Source organism: Macaca nemestrina, chromosome 19 (assembly GCF_043159975.1).
Source record: "Macaca nemestrina isolate mMacNem1 chromosome 19, mMacNem.hap1, whole genome shotgun sequence".
In the NCBI taxonomy this organism is placed as follows: domain Eukaryota; kingdom Metazoa; phylum Chordata; class Mammalia; order Primates; family Cercopithecidae; genus Macaca; species Macaca nemestrina.
Genome location: NC_092143.1, coordinates 77,611,516 through 77,625,428, shown reverse-complemented (window position 1 = coordinate 77,625,428; position 13,913 = coordinate 77,611,516). Strand labels below are relative to the sequence as shown.

At 42.9% G+C, this 13,913-nt stretch overlaps 1 protein-coding gene across 2 annotated transcripts in view; it reads left to right on the top strand.

Annotated features, from left to right (window-relative positions):
* Positions 1–13,913, top strand: part of LOC105478856 (laminin subunit alpha 1) — a 164,823-nt gene that overhangs the window by 137,001 nt on the left and 13,909 nt on the right. Inside the window, exons 49-56 of one of the 2 annotated variants that reach the window (XM_011736557.3) lie at positions 4,294–4,444; positions 5,159–5,303; positions 5,785–5,926; positions 8,309–8,423; positions 8,609–8,782; positions 10,857–11,008; positions 11,686–11,871; positions 13,291–13,420. In XM_011736557.3, coding sequence (XP_011734859.2) covers positions 4,294–4,444; positions 5,159–5,303; positions 5,785–5,926; positions 8,309–8,423; positions 8,609–8,782; positions 10,857–11,008; positions 11,686–11,871; positions 13,291–13,420 — 1,195 coding nt within the window. Of the gene's footprint in view, positions 1–4,293; positions 4,445–5,158; positions 5,304–5,784; positions 5,927–8,308; positions 8,424–8,608; positions 8,783–10,856; positions 11,009–11,685; positions 11,872–13,290; positions 13,451–13,913 lie in introns of both variants that reach the window. The other variant, XM_024791959.2, reaches the window with a different exon arrangement.

The following is a 13,913-nucleotide window of genomic DNA, read 5'->3' as shown; positions in this document are numbered from 1 at the left end:
CTCAGAGACTTGGAGGCTTGGTGATTGTAGCCTTAGGATTGAAAAAGAATATAGGGTTTGGAGTCTTGGGTTTCTCGGGCTTCTGGCCCAGGTCTCCCACCAATTTTTTTTTCCCTGACTTTGGATAATAAGTCTCTTCACCTCACTGAGGTTTGGTTTCTTTCTCCAGAAAAGAAAAATGATCATCGTACTTGTCTTACCCACCTCTATAAATCATAGGGATGAACACACAACATGATGTGTGTGAAAGTGCGTTATAAACTGGAAACACTTCACCAGTCTTCACCACTGGTCTCCTACAGTGATGTGGCTTTGCTTTGTAGGTAAATGTTACAGGATTTTATTTTTTTCTGACAGTAAACATGTGAAAAAGCATGGCTTTGTAATTGGCAACTATGATAAAAAATGCTGTTGCCTCATGAGGTAATGACATGCCCTGCTCTAGAACTTCTGTGGAATGAGCACCTGAATTCAGGCTCTCTGATCCGTCACTTTTTCCTTATCCTGTGTTTCCAGCAAGGAACTCTTCCAGCAATTTAGACATTCTAACATGAGAAACACCCCCACCCCTAGACTCTGTCCCCTCCACTGACCCCAGATCATTAACCTCACTGATAGAAAGAGAAATGGTTAACAGAAATTAAACATTTCTAGTATGAAAAAGTCCCCCTGCTTTACCTGTGACAGTATCCTCTGTTTTCATCAGTCATTTCCAGAGGTGTTTTGAAACCATTGACGGTCAAACTACAGCACTGAATGAATTGAATGATTTCTGGCTCTTCTTTTCTTGTTGGGTTGAGGATAGTCAGCTTTTTAGGTGGTCGCATGTTTTGTTCCCCTTGAAATACCTGGCCTGCCACCGGATTTCCACCCACCTGGACCTTTGACTGGGTCAAAGATGCTCCCCTCCTGCCAACTTGAGACTGGCTGTTTGACGGAGGGCTGGCCACCCAGCTGAGTAGTAGAACCACATTGACTGATCAGCTCAACCAAACTAGGGTCTGATTAAATATGTTTTTCTGGGGACTGAACAAATCCGCTGGCTATTCTTGTATTATATTGGCCAACATTTTCAAAAATAGGTGTTTGTAAAGAATACTAGTTTGGCGTAGGGTATTAATAGGTATTGTGTACTGATCATAAATGTTTGGGAAACACTGAGTTAAAAAAATAAGCATGTTCCTTGGTTGCGAGGCTATCGGAGCCTTTAATTAGCATTAATATGCTAACATGTATGGTAGCCTTGTCCTGGGGAGAGGCCAGAGTTGCAGCGTTTCCCAAACTCACTTGAGCTTGAACCCTTTTTGAAAAGGTACCTCTGGGTGAGGCTCACGCTTATAATCCCAGCACTTTGGGAGGCCAAGGCAGGTGGATTGAAAAAGATTAGCCAGGCGTGGTGGCGTGCGCCTGTAGTCCCCGCTACTCCGGAGGCTGAGGTGGGAGGAGCGTTTGAGCCCCTGCACTTCTGCCTGGGTGACAGAGTGACATCCTGTCTCAAAAAAAAAAAGGGCATCTGGAGTTTCTTCTGCTTCATAAAACATATTTTGTGAAGTGCTGGTACAGGCACAGATTGGTGCTTGTCTGTTCGTAAATTGAACTGTCTTCAGTTTAGGTAACATCCACCACTGCGCCCCTTCTCCTGTTAGACAAAAGCTTTAGTTCAAAGAGCTAATACCCTAACTCTAGTAACAATCCATTTTAGCAGACTTAGATGATCATTCCTCATCCCTTTCGGTTTGTGTATAATTTGCCATTATTAAATCATTAGTGTAGCCCATCAGTGTCCTCTAAATTTTAAAAAAATTTTTGACCGTTTACTCTTAAATGTGATTTATATTACCAAGTAAATGAATTGAAACCTTTTTATTCCTCTTTGAATATATTATTATACTTGTACATGGTGTCACTCTGTAATTATGAGCAATCTTTTATGTTCTCAAAGGATACTACAAAATTAACCACTGATTCTAACAGTCCTCATCAAAATCAATATGGAAAGGCCCTTTATGTAATTAACAGGCATAATCCTTGCGTTATTTACAAGTGGACATTGTGACTGAGTGCTGGGTACATGGCTGGCCTTTGTCACGAGTCAGTTACCTGTGCTCCGGGCCCTCTGCTAGGTACCAGCCGTGTCCACATACATCACACGTTTGTGTCCTCAGACATCTCATGGCCTAGGGGAAAATGCCTGTATAGAAAGCAGAAAATGCATGGGCTGTGGCAAGGGGCCAGAGCTGGAGAAGCAGCATCCCAAGCCCGAGCCAGGGTTCTCTCACGCCCTCGCGGGGTGGCAGCAGGGCACGCTAGTAGGTCAGCTCAGGGTTATCCAAACCTCATGAGGGAGCCCTCGGAGGATCGGGGAGGTCTGGTGATTCTTCCAGACTCACAGGGCTGAGCACTGGGGAGGGCGGACGCCCTCCTGATTGCAGGCTCCCACTTGAACCTGTGGGTAATGGGGGCATTTCCAAGGCTGGAACAGAGCTGTCCACGAAGTGCTGTGATGAACCGAGCTTTCATTTGTCCTGGGCCCTGACCAAGGCAGGGACCCACTTGGGGAACAGGCACCTGGGCCGACTGTTGAGGCACGTGTGCCTCTGGTCATAGTGGGGAAGCCGGCAGGGGCTCTGGGAGGAGTTCAGGGAAGTGACTGACATGGGGACAGCCTTCGGTCGTGTTCAGTCATCATTTCATTTGAGGCCCCCCTCTTCGTGGCCACTTCACTCCAGCAGGCCCTGTTGAGGGAGAGAACCCAGGAGCACAGCCCCCACCTTCTTGAGAGAGGAGGGCTCACGGGCTCTGGGGAGGGAAGGGCCATGCACTGAGGACCAGGACAGATTTCTGGAGTTTTGTTTGAAACCTGGCTTTGTGATTTCTTGGGGTGTGTCCTTGAACAAGGTACTTTAATCTTTGAGGCTCAGCTTTTCATAGGCGGAAAGGGGGACCAGCCCATCGAGGACCTCCAAACACAGCAGAATAATGAGAGAGCACGTCTGCTGTGTGCCAGGCACTGTTCTAAGAACTGCCTGGGGCAGCGCTCCCAGAGAGGTTTTATGGTTTTCCGTGTTTTATAGATGAAGGAAAGGGCACACAGAGAGGTTAAGTGAGTTTTCCAAGTTCACACAGCTAGCATGTTGGGGACCTGGGATTTGAACCCTGGTAGTCTAGCTCTAGAGTCTCTGTCCTCAGGCACATGCACTGTGGCTGGCCAAGAGGTAGAACAATGGAACATATGGCTAGGAAGCCAAAGGCTTAAGAATTAAAGAATTAAACCATAGTTGAAGAATTTATGCAGAGTGCATTTCTTTTAAGTTGTAATTCCTCAAAGAGACCACATGATGGAAATTTTTGAAAAAGCAAGAGTAGGTAGTTATCCATTTGAAACCTCAGGTTTCACAAAGCACTCTTTTTTGTTTTATTTTGTGTTGTTTTATCATCCATGGAAATGATTTTACTGTTTGGTTAGACTGCCTTGCTTGGAAATGTGGCACTGAGTTTGGTTGTTACACCTCTAACTGGGAGAAGTTCAAATTCTTACCCAAAAACCATCCTCATCCAAATTTCACTCTCAAGCCTTATGATATTCCAGGAAATTATTTTTGGAACATACATGATTCTGATCTGTTCCAGATGAATGGCTTTGTAATTGAACAGCGAGTCAAGTCAGCCTTTTGCTGTCTTGGGGGAGAAGACCAGGAAACACACTCACCTGAAAATGCCCTGGGCCGTATTATATCCCTGTTGTAACCCATGTACTCATCTCTGAGTATGATATGGGTCTTTAAGCTCATCCTGCAGATTTTTGAGGATGTCAGTGATTGTTTTGTGAAGTGATGATTCTGGTATATGGGCACAAACTTGCTTTCCATCGTAACTCTAGTTTCCCTGAGGTATTAGTTAAAACCTCATTGGCAGAGTGAAAATGTCAATATAAAAATTATTCCGAAGACACCAGAGTTAAGAGAGGACAGTTACATTAAAGGAGATTAGAACAAACAAATCCAGTTGGTAAACTGAAATATTTATAGCAGTTATCCTCCTATAAAGAAGTGTCTTTTATCACAATGAATACTGCCTGCATTAACTTTATTTTCCTTATAAAGCAGTTGGGCATTTGTCTTGCATCTTCACGTGGCAAAAACATATTTTTAAATATTATCATCTACACTTGTTATGAAAGTATGGAACTAATAGCTCTACCGTGATCTTTGTGAAGGAGAACTCAGTAAGTGTGTTCTTGGTTCTTTCTGCCCTCCTGAGAATGGATTCTATTTCATCTCTTCTGCTTTGCAGCTCCCAGAATGAAGACCCTTCCTTCCATTTTGACGGGAGTGGGTACTCTGTCGTGGAGAAGTCACTTCCGGCTACCGTGACCCAGATAATCATGCTTTTTAATACCTTTTCACCTAATGGACTTCTTCTCTACCTGGGTTCATATGGCATAGTAAGAGTCTTTATGGGGCCCTAGGCCCTACTATATATACACATTTAGATTGCTATGTGGTTGTTTATGTTTAATGAGGATTTACTAATTAAATATGTACATATGTATGCCATACAATTTTTATGCGCATATGCTAGTATCAATGTATTTGTGTGCTAAACAATTTCCTCATTTAAAATTATTTATTATCATTGTAGAACCTTTAGAAAAATATAGAAGAACAGCGAGTAGAAACTGGCCTTCTAGTCTTTATAGATGTCAATTCAACATTTGTTATTAAATTTTGAGCTCAAATAATATGTCTTGTTCTGGGTTCACTGTGACCGCAGTGACATTGTTTGAATTCCATCCATGGGAATTTCATGTTCTTGTTTGCATCTCATGTGCTGGTGATTTCTGTCTTTCAATCTTTTGGTTTTGTTTTTTAGAACTGGCCCCTTGTCAGTCTGAATGAAACAGATACAAGGAGATTCCATTTCTCTTACTGAATTGTAGATTTTGGTAACAACGGATGGTGTTTCGTTTATATTAGTGTAGTGTTCTAGAAAGCCTTCGTGGGCATTTTTGGTTTCATCGCCGATAGACCTCTGGCTGTGGGGCCAGATCCAGTTTTCTCAGTTTGACTTTAGAAGGTTTCAGCCATCCCTGACTTGAAGGGAAAGGGAAACTTGGGATAAAGCTATAACCTGGGGAACTGTGTTCTCTTCTTTACAGAGAGACTTTTTATCCATCGAGCTGTTCCATGGCAGAGTGAAGGTTACGACTGACCTGGGTTCAGGACCCCTTACCCTTTTGACAGACAGACGTTATAACAATGGAACCTGGTACAAAATTGCCTTCCAGCGAAACCGGAAGCAAGGTAGAGACAGATGGACTCACCAGATGGCAGTCACCCTCATAAGAATAGAAATCTTGTCAAAATCAGCAATCTCTATTCCACAGTAGTCTCCTGGGTATTGGATGATAGTCTACTTGAAAGCCAGTGTTGTCTTTGGAATACTAAGCAACAGGATTCACATTTTGCTGGAGGAGTGTTATACTTGTATTTGCCTGTGATTTCCAAGTGTGTTATTTAACATTAAATGCTAAATTGGAATCAAGAATCAAATCCATTCTATTTTCTTCTACACACACACTGCTCTCATTTAGCAATGGGTATTGACTTTGATAGAGAGGATTTTCACTTGTCCTTCAATAACCAAGAACATTAGCTGATCAAATTCATAGAATCTAGAAGAATATGCCTTTGTAAATGAACTTTGTTGCCAGAAGTTTGCATTTTACCTTAACATGGAAAGGGATTTCCCTTTTCTTATCTCTTGTCTGTGCTCTCCTTTTAGGAGTCCTAGCAGTTAACGATGCCTATAACACCAGTAATAAAGAAACCAAGCAGGGCGAGACTCCGGGAGCGTCTTCCGACCTCAACCGTCTAGACAAGGATCCGATTTATGTGGGTGGATTACCAAGGTCAAGAGTTGTAAGGTATGATACTAAACTGCAGAATTTTCGTGTCCCTGATTTCCAACCGTATTAGCTTGCTAGGGCTGCGAATGGATTGTATCACAAACCAGGTGGCTTAAACAACAGACATTTATTATTTCCCAGTTCTAGAGACTGCAAGTCCAAAAGCAAGGTGTTGGCAGGCCTTGCTTCCTTTTGAGGGCCACGAGAGGGAATCTGTCCCATGCTCCTAGCTTCTGGTCGCTTCACGGATTCCTTGGCCTGTGCCCTGTGTCCACATTCCCCCTTTTTATAAGGACAACAGTCACGTTGGATAAGGACTTCCCCTAATGACCTCATCCTAACTTGATTACCTCTGCAAAGACCCTTTTTCCAAATGAAGGTCACAATCACACATAAGGAGGATTAAGACTGCCATATCTTTTGGGAGGACACGGTTCAACCTGTAATCTGCTTTTATTTATTCAAAGTACTCTATGCCGTGTGACTTGAGAAGTAAAGCAGACCTTCTGCAGAAAGATTAGTGATTTTATATGTATTGCCTTTAGAACATCTAAATCCTGTTACCATGCAATCTTTGGAGACCCCACTTGCTGTCATACTTGCTTTATGACTTGAATGATTTACAGAAACTTTGTGTGGCTGGTTCATTGTCCTCAGTTTTGTAATTTTGGTTTGTAATTAAACTCTAAGGTTCTTTCACACCATTAAAAAAAGACACTTATGAAAGTCCGATAGTTAAGGTAAGACGGCTTGCCGGGAGTGGGGTCATTAAATGTCCAAACTGGGCCATTCAGCGTAGTGGTCAGCAAATGTCCATTTGTAGCAGTGCTACAACGTCTTTAGGTCAGGTTCTTTTATAGAATCCTCTTATATGGCACAGAACTGCAGCCATTCAGTTGCTATGATGAGCAGCCTTTCGTAGAGAGAGCCACTTCTCCACTGTGCCCCTTCTCTTTGCCAGGAATCTTGGAAAGTCCCAAAGAACACAGTTTGCAACCACAGCCACCTCCTGATCTTAGAACTGAATCCATTTAAACCTCAGTGGAGTTTGTCACTTGCTAAGTCTTACCTCCCTGCCAAGACAGAGCCAGGACTGGAAGCTGTCTCCGGATCCCATCCCAGATTCATGCCCTGTCATGCTGGGACCAGGACTGGGGTGTTCCTGTAGCCTCAGCTATGTCGTAGTACATCTGGACTTTGCCCAGATGGCCCAGTGTAGACAATGCAGAAAAGGACAGAAGCCCATATCACAGATGTTCTCAGTAGAATGGACTTAGGTGTCATCAAAGCCAGCCTCCTCATTTACATGGAAAGAACTCGAGATCCAGAAAGGCTGAAATTTGTCCAAAATCATGTAGTTGCTTAGCGGTCCATAGCTCATTGTTTCAACATGAGAAAAAAATGAGCTGTGACTGTAACAGGAAACCATGTTATTGCAAAGCTCTCCTGTGAAGAGCTGGTACAGAAGAGTGTAGCTGGGAGATGTTCGGTGGTCTCCATGATTTGGAAATGAGAGCTGGACTACATTATAGCCTGACCTTAGCCAGGAGTGTGGAGACTTCTGGTAAGAAAAACGTGATATTGACTTGAACATTGAGAAATAGAGTTTCGGATAGTCCCAGACTTTACCACATGCAGTTACTTCCTTTAGGATAAAGTTCATGGATATGCAATGTAAACAACAGCCAATGACTTTCTTTTTTAGCAGTCAGATCCTGGGAAATGCATTACCTGCACTGGTCCCCATGGGAAGCAAACTTTCTGCTCTACATGGAGACTGGATTTGAATCGGTGTGCTGCAAGGCGCTGTGCACTGTCTTTCTTATAATTGGCCTGTGTTTTCTGTGGGTAGCCATCCAAGTAGCCAAACTCACTAAGTTTGATCCCTTTCTCTAGTCCTAAGGAGAGTAGGAGAGTACTTGTTTGACCTAAAGTTCTCACTATCAATATTGTTCTTAGAGGGAGACCAAGATATTTCTGCAGAGTAACACATGGAAACAAGTTTTCCAGAAGTATAGGGTTTTTTTTTTTCCTTTTTCTTTTTTTGGGGGGCAGGATCTTGCTCTGTCACCCAGGCTGGAGTGCAGTGGAACAATCATGGCTCATTGCAGCCTCACACTCCTGGGCTCAAGCAATCTTCCTGCCTCCGTCTCTGGGACTACAAGTGCATGCTACCATGACTGGCTAATTTTTTATTTTTTGTAGAGACAGGGTCTCACTATGTTGCCCAGACTTGTCTCAAACTCATGGGCTCAGGTGATCCTCCCACCTCAGCCTCCCAAAGTGCTGGGATTACAGGCATGAGTCACTGTGCCTTGCCCAGTGGCTTTGTATTGCTTCGTTCAAAAATGGAATTTGAAAATCCAAATTTTGTGGTTGTTCTCATGCCCTTCCCTACAGGAGAGGTGTCACCGCCAAAAGCTTTGTGGGCTGCATCAAGAACCTGGAAATATCCAGATCAACCTTTGACTTACTCCGAAATTCCTATGGAGTGAGAAAAGGCTGCTCACTGGAGGTAGGGAACATTGTTATTAATATTCACATGAGTTTCCTTAAGTGTTCATTGATGTATCAACATCCTAACGCAACAAACCAGTGGGGATAGGAAAGAGATGATGGGGAGACCAGTAGTGTCCTCCCCACGGGAGGTTTGGCCGCAGCTGGGAACTCACCATGCTGTTTCATCTCCTCTGTGACCAGCCCATCCGGAGTGTTAGCTTCTTGAAAGGCGGCTACATTGAATTGCCACCCAAGTCTTTGTCACCAGAATCGGAATGGCTGGTAACATTTGCCACCAAGAACAGCAGTGGCATCATCCTGGCTGCCCTCGGCGGGGATGCGGAGAAGCAGCGCGATCGTGAGGAGTCACACGTGGTGAGTAGGTGCTCCTGAGCCCCAGTCTCAGGAAACGACTTCGGGAAACAATGAATGGAAAATGACGTACTCATAAACATTTATTGTCGCTGTGTTCCTGGTTGTTTATGGATGTGCATTTTCAAAAAGTAAAAGTTATTATTGCTGAATGTCATCCCCTTATGAATCAATGATTTCTTATATTGCATAATCCATCTTCCTTGTCTAGTGACTGAGGAAAAAGTTATTTGCTGTCTACCTCTAATTTTTTAAAAACTCATTCAGAAAGCATATACTGAGTTTTCTTCCCCATGTTGTGGTCATTTCTCTTCATTCCAAGGCTAAAACAGCAGTCCTTAAATCCTGTTGAGGTCTTCAGTCTACTGCTGGATGAAGCAAGATTTTCTTTATCTATTATAGGATTGAAAGGAGCAGCAAGAGAAATGTGGCCTGTAATAAGCACAGTAAACTAACATGGGACAGAAGAGAAATGACAACCATTTCCTTATTTATATTCCATTTCAAGAGCATAGGTGATATTTCCCTCATCCTCTGCTCAAATGTGTGTCTATCACATGATTTGAAGAGACTTTACAGAATGTTAGCAAACTGTCTTAACCAAGTTGAGTTCATGCAGCTAAAATCTGTAGAATGCCACCTTGTACTCTGCAAGGTACTTTACAGACATTGCTGTGTAATCATCACAACCTTGCTGCAAGGGGAATGCTGCTACATTTTGCTGAGGAAGAAATGTGTTCAGAGAGCCTCGTAAACCTGCTCGAGGTCACACCGCTGGTATGAGTCAGAGTCAGGACTGGAACACCAGTTTGCAGAACCCAAACATGTCATGACATACTGGGGGAAGGGCTAACAGTGACTAAGACTGGTTAAGGAGCTCCATTGATCTCTCTCTTTTTTTTTTAAATTGAGCTGAAATGTATATAACCTAAAATCAACCATTTCAAAGTGAACAATTCAGCAGCATTTAGTGCATGCACAATGTTACGAGGCCACCTTTTCTATCTGGTTGCAAACATTTTCATCGCTCAAAATAAAAGCCTGTGCCATTAATTAGTCACTCCCCATTCTCCTCTCTCCCCACCCCTGGCAACCAACAATTTGCTTTCTGTCTCTATAGATGGATTTATCTATTCTGGATATTTTGTACAAATGGAATCATAGGATGTCTTGCATCTTTCACTTAGCATTTCTTTAAAGTTCATCCCCATTACAGTATGGATCAGTGCTTCATTCTTTTTTACAGCTGAGTAACATTCCACTGTATGTACATACCACAGTTTGTTCATCAGTTACTTCATGGATAAACTTTGGGGCATTTCTGCCTTTTAGCTATTATGAATAAATGCTGCTATGAACATAGGTGGATAAGTATTTGTTTGAGTCCCTGTCTTCAGTTCTTCTGTGTATGTATTTAGGAGTGGAATCACTGGTTATATGGTAATTCTATGTTTAACTTTTTGAGGAACTGCCAAACTTTTTCTCCATTAGTCTTAGTAAAATTACTTTCAAATCAAAGTGTGCTTACTAAGTCAGCAAAAATGAATGATATTAGCCATTGCTAGCAAGAGTGTTGTGAGACGCTCACATTCCAATCCTTCTGGTGTATAAACTACCTTTTTTCAATGTCTAAAAAAATTAAAAGCTTTAAATATTTTCACATCCTTCAAATGTTTAATTCTACTTTTCATAATGTTAGAAACAACCTCACAGGCAAAACAATTAAATATTCATATGTATGGTAATAAAAAGTTGGAAACTAAATTTCATGGATAAAAAGACAAATTACAATATACCTACTTGATGGTATCTAATGTAGCAATAAACAATAAGTATGAGGCAATGCAGAAATGGAAATCTTTGACATCTTCAGTGATAATAGCATAATGCGGAACATATATGAACAGAGATTAGAAAGTAACATACAAAATTTAAAATTGTGACAGCTGATGAGATTCTTAAGGAATTGCTCTACTGACTTGATGTTAATCTTCTCACATTATCTTCATAAGACGAAAGTTTTCTAAATCACATAGTGATGTGTTTTGTCGGGAAATTCTCTATGCAACCTCCGCAGCCCTTCTTTTCCATCATGCTGATTGGAGGCAACATCGAGGTACATGTCAATCCTGGGGATGGCACAGGCCTGAGAAAAGCTCTCCTGCACGCTCCCACGGGTACATGCAGCGATGGACAAGCACATTCCATCTCCTTGGTCAGGAATCGGAGGTACTTGTACGCGGCAAGGCAGTGTGTAATAAGGGTGTGGTGAGCTTAGAGGGAATGTGGAAGGAACCTTGCGGTGGTGCCCTGGGCGGCTAGATGACTGGGGTCATCGGCATCCAAATAATTCTAGAACCTTGCTAGGATTGTTTCCTGGGAACCAATTTCATCTGCTTTGTAATAAGATACTTGTAGAATTTTTATAATTAAACAACTTTAACTCTGCCCTTTACTGGGGCCCAGCATAAATTGTCTTTACACTGGATTGATTCTGTGGCAAATAGTACTACACTATTAGTAAATAGTATTATATCAATAGTAAATAGCATTATATCAACATTCCTGTATATTTCTCTCCAAAACTGTAGACTGAATGCTTTAAAAGCACACTGGACATTTTCATCATAGGTAAAGAGGTTAAAAAAAAAAAAAAAGAAAACCTCTCCAAAAAGCAATCTCATTCAATGGATATTTAATAACATTCCATTCGTTTCTGAAAAATGTTCAATTGTGAGTTTTAATTTTCAAGATTCACCTTTTTGGTCACAGACAGCATCTTGTTAAAATGCACCTTTAGGGAACGTTTATTTTCAGTGAGAACTTGTGGGAATTATGAACTAAAATGGAATTATTATTTCATTATGTTTAAAGCTTTTCATTTATTTTCTCTGTTGGACTTTTAGAATGATCACTGTCCAATTGGATGAGAACAATCGTGTGGAAATGAAGTTGGGCCCATTAGTAGAAAGCAGGACGATAAATATGTCCAATCTGTACGTCGGGGGAATTCCAGAGGGAGAGGGGACATCGCTGCTCACAACGAGAAGATCGTTCCATGGCTGTATCAAAGACCTGATCTTTAATTTGGAGTAAGTGTACCTGCTCTCTGCATGTTCTTGCACTTTCTGATCTTTCATGGTGAGTGCTAACATTAATCTGAAATCTAATTTTACTGTTTGAGATTGAAAATTTTGCAAGTTCCCAAATAATGAGTGAACCCCATTATTCTATCATGAAAGGCCCCCCACATGGATTTTAGTGGATTAGAATGTTAAGACAGATCTGGTCATCATACTTTCAAAACCATCGCTGAACATTAGCTCTCTGTGACTGTCCATAAAGAGCTGGGATTTAAATGCATTTTTGACATGCATTTGAAGGAACGTAGGGATTTTGTGATGTAAGTCTCTTGCTGTCTTGAGAGCATTGCTTTGAAGGAGCTGTTGACTACGGGGCTACTAGCAGCTTCAGGTTGTTAATGGCTTCTCCCAAGACAATTACTGTGTGATTAAGAACTGGAAGCCTCCATTCCCTGTGGGGAGCTCATGATGAAGAAGAGAACTGGCATGTGCCCATGAGCAGTTCATTCCTCCTTGCTCACCCTCTGCCTCTGGACAGGGTGCTGATGGGAGACAAGCTGTGCTCTGGGACCAGCATCTGCCCAGGAGAACCTGGAAGTGCCCTGGGCATCAGGAAATTGAAGCTCCCTCCTGGCTGGGTCACTGACTTGCCTAGTGACCTTGAACAAGGACTTGGATCTTTCATGGTCACAGTGTCTTCTTCTCTGTGAAATTACCTCTTAGGACTCCCTGAAATTTGCAAGAGTAAAACCTAGCATTGGGTTTCAATACAATCATAATGTCAGAGCTCTGGTTTAGATTTTTGTACAGGTTTATGTTTATTCCCCTAGTTGTCTGTTCATTCATTCATGAGGCATCTTCATGCTCCTGAAAGTCATGGGGTTGTGAACTCAGTAGAGCAGAAACGTTTCTGTGAAGTTCCCAGCTGTGCCTGGGAAAGTGCCAGGGGGACCTGTGTGGGCACAGGACACAGCACAGGAGCTGCAGAGTGATGGTGCACGTGACAAGCGTAACCCATGACCTCCTGGCGAGGGGAAGCATGTAAACGAGAAGTCAGTGTTTCGTGGAGGTCACCGTGCAGCGCTTGGGAACTAGAGACAAAAACGTGTCCCTGCAGCAATCCAGTCAAGGCTGCAGGAGGAGGTGACAGCATCAAAGCCGACCTGGGGGGTGCTCGGGAATGGTCAGGGTCTAACATGGGGATACGCTAGGCTGGGTGCCACTGCAAGCAGAAGCATCAGATAAGAATTATCTAAGATAACATGTCTGGACTCCGAGTCACAGTGAAGGATTGGCACTTTGGTTACTCTAAGAGAAATATATACATGGTTTTTAATTGATTTTCATTGTACAGTTACCAGATGACTTGGGTTCATGGACTGGTTTGTGATAGCCTAATTTTGAAAACACTCTCTTGTTTCTGCCTAGACTTTTGGATTTCAACAGTGCAGTTGGCCATGAGCAAGTCGACTTGGACACCTGCTGGCTGTCAGAAAGGCCTAAGCCGGCTCCCGATGCAGAGGACAGCGAGCTCTTGCCAGAGCCCCGGGCTTTTCCAGTAGGAGCGGCTTCCTTTACTATCAGTCAGGTCCAGTCAGCAAAGGAGGGCCCAGGACAGAGGGAGTTAAAATGGGGCCTTGCTGTAAAGGTGCTGCGAGAGCTGGAGCTGGAGCTGTGCTAAAATTCAGAGCAGGGATAGGGTGGGAAAGCGTGCCCCAAGCAACTCGGATGACCCGGCCCAATTCATAGATTGTTGGCCCCAACACCCCGGCCGCTCATCAGGCTGATGCCCCAACACCCCGGCCGCTCATCAGGCTGAAGCCCCAACACCCCGGCCGCGCATCAGGCTGATGCCCCACACCCCAGCCGCGCATCAGGCTAATGTAGAATATGCTTTTGGCAGAGCTTCCATAAGGACTCATTATCAATTTACATTTAGCTGAGAAAGCATGAAAATAAGTACTTCATGTAAAGCCATCGTGCACATATTTGTTGCTTTAAAAAAAAAAAAAGATTCAATTCATTTAGGAAAAGCCAGTTCTGGCCAAAGA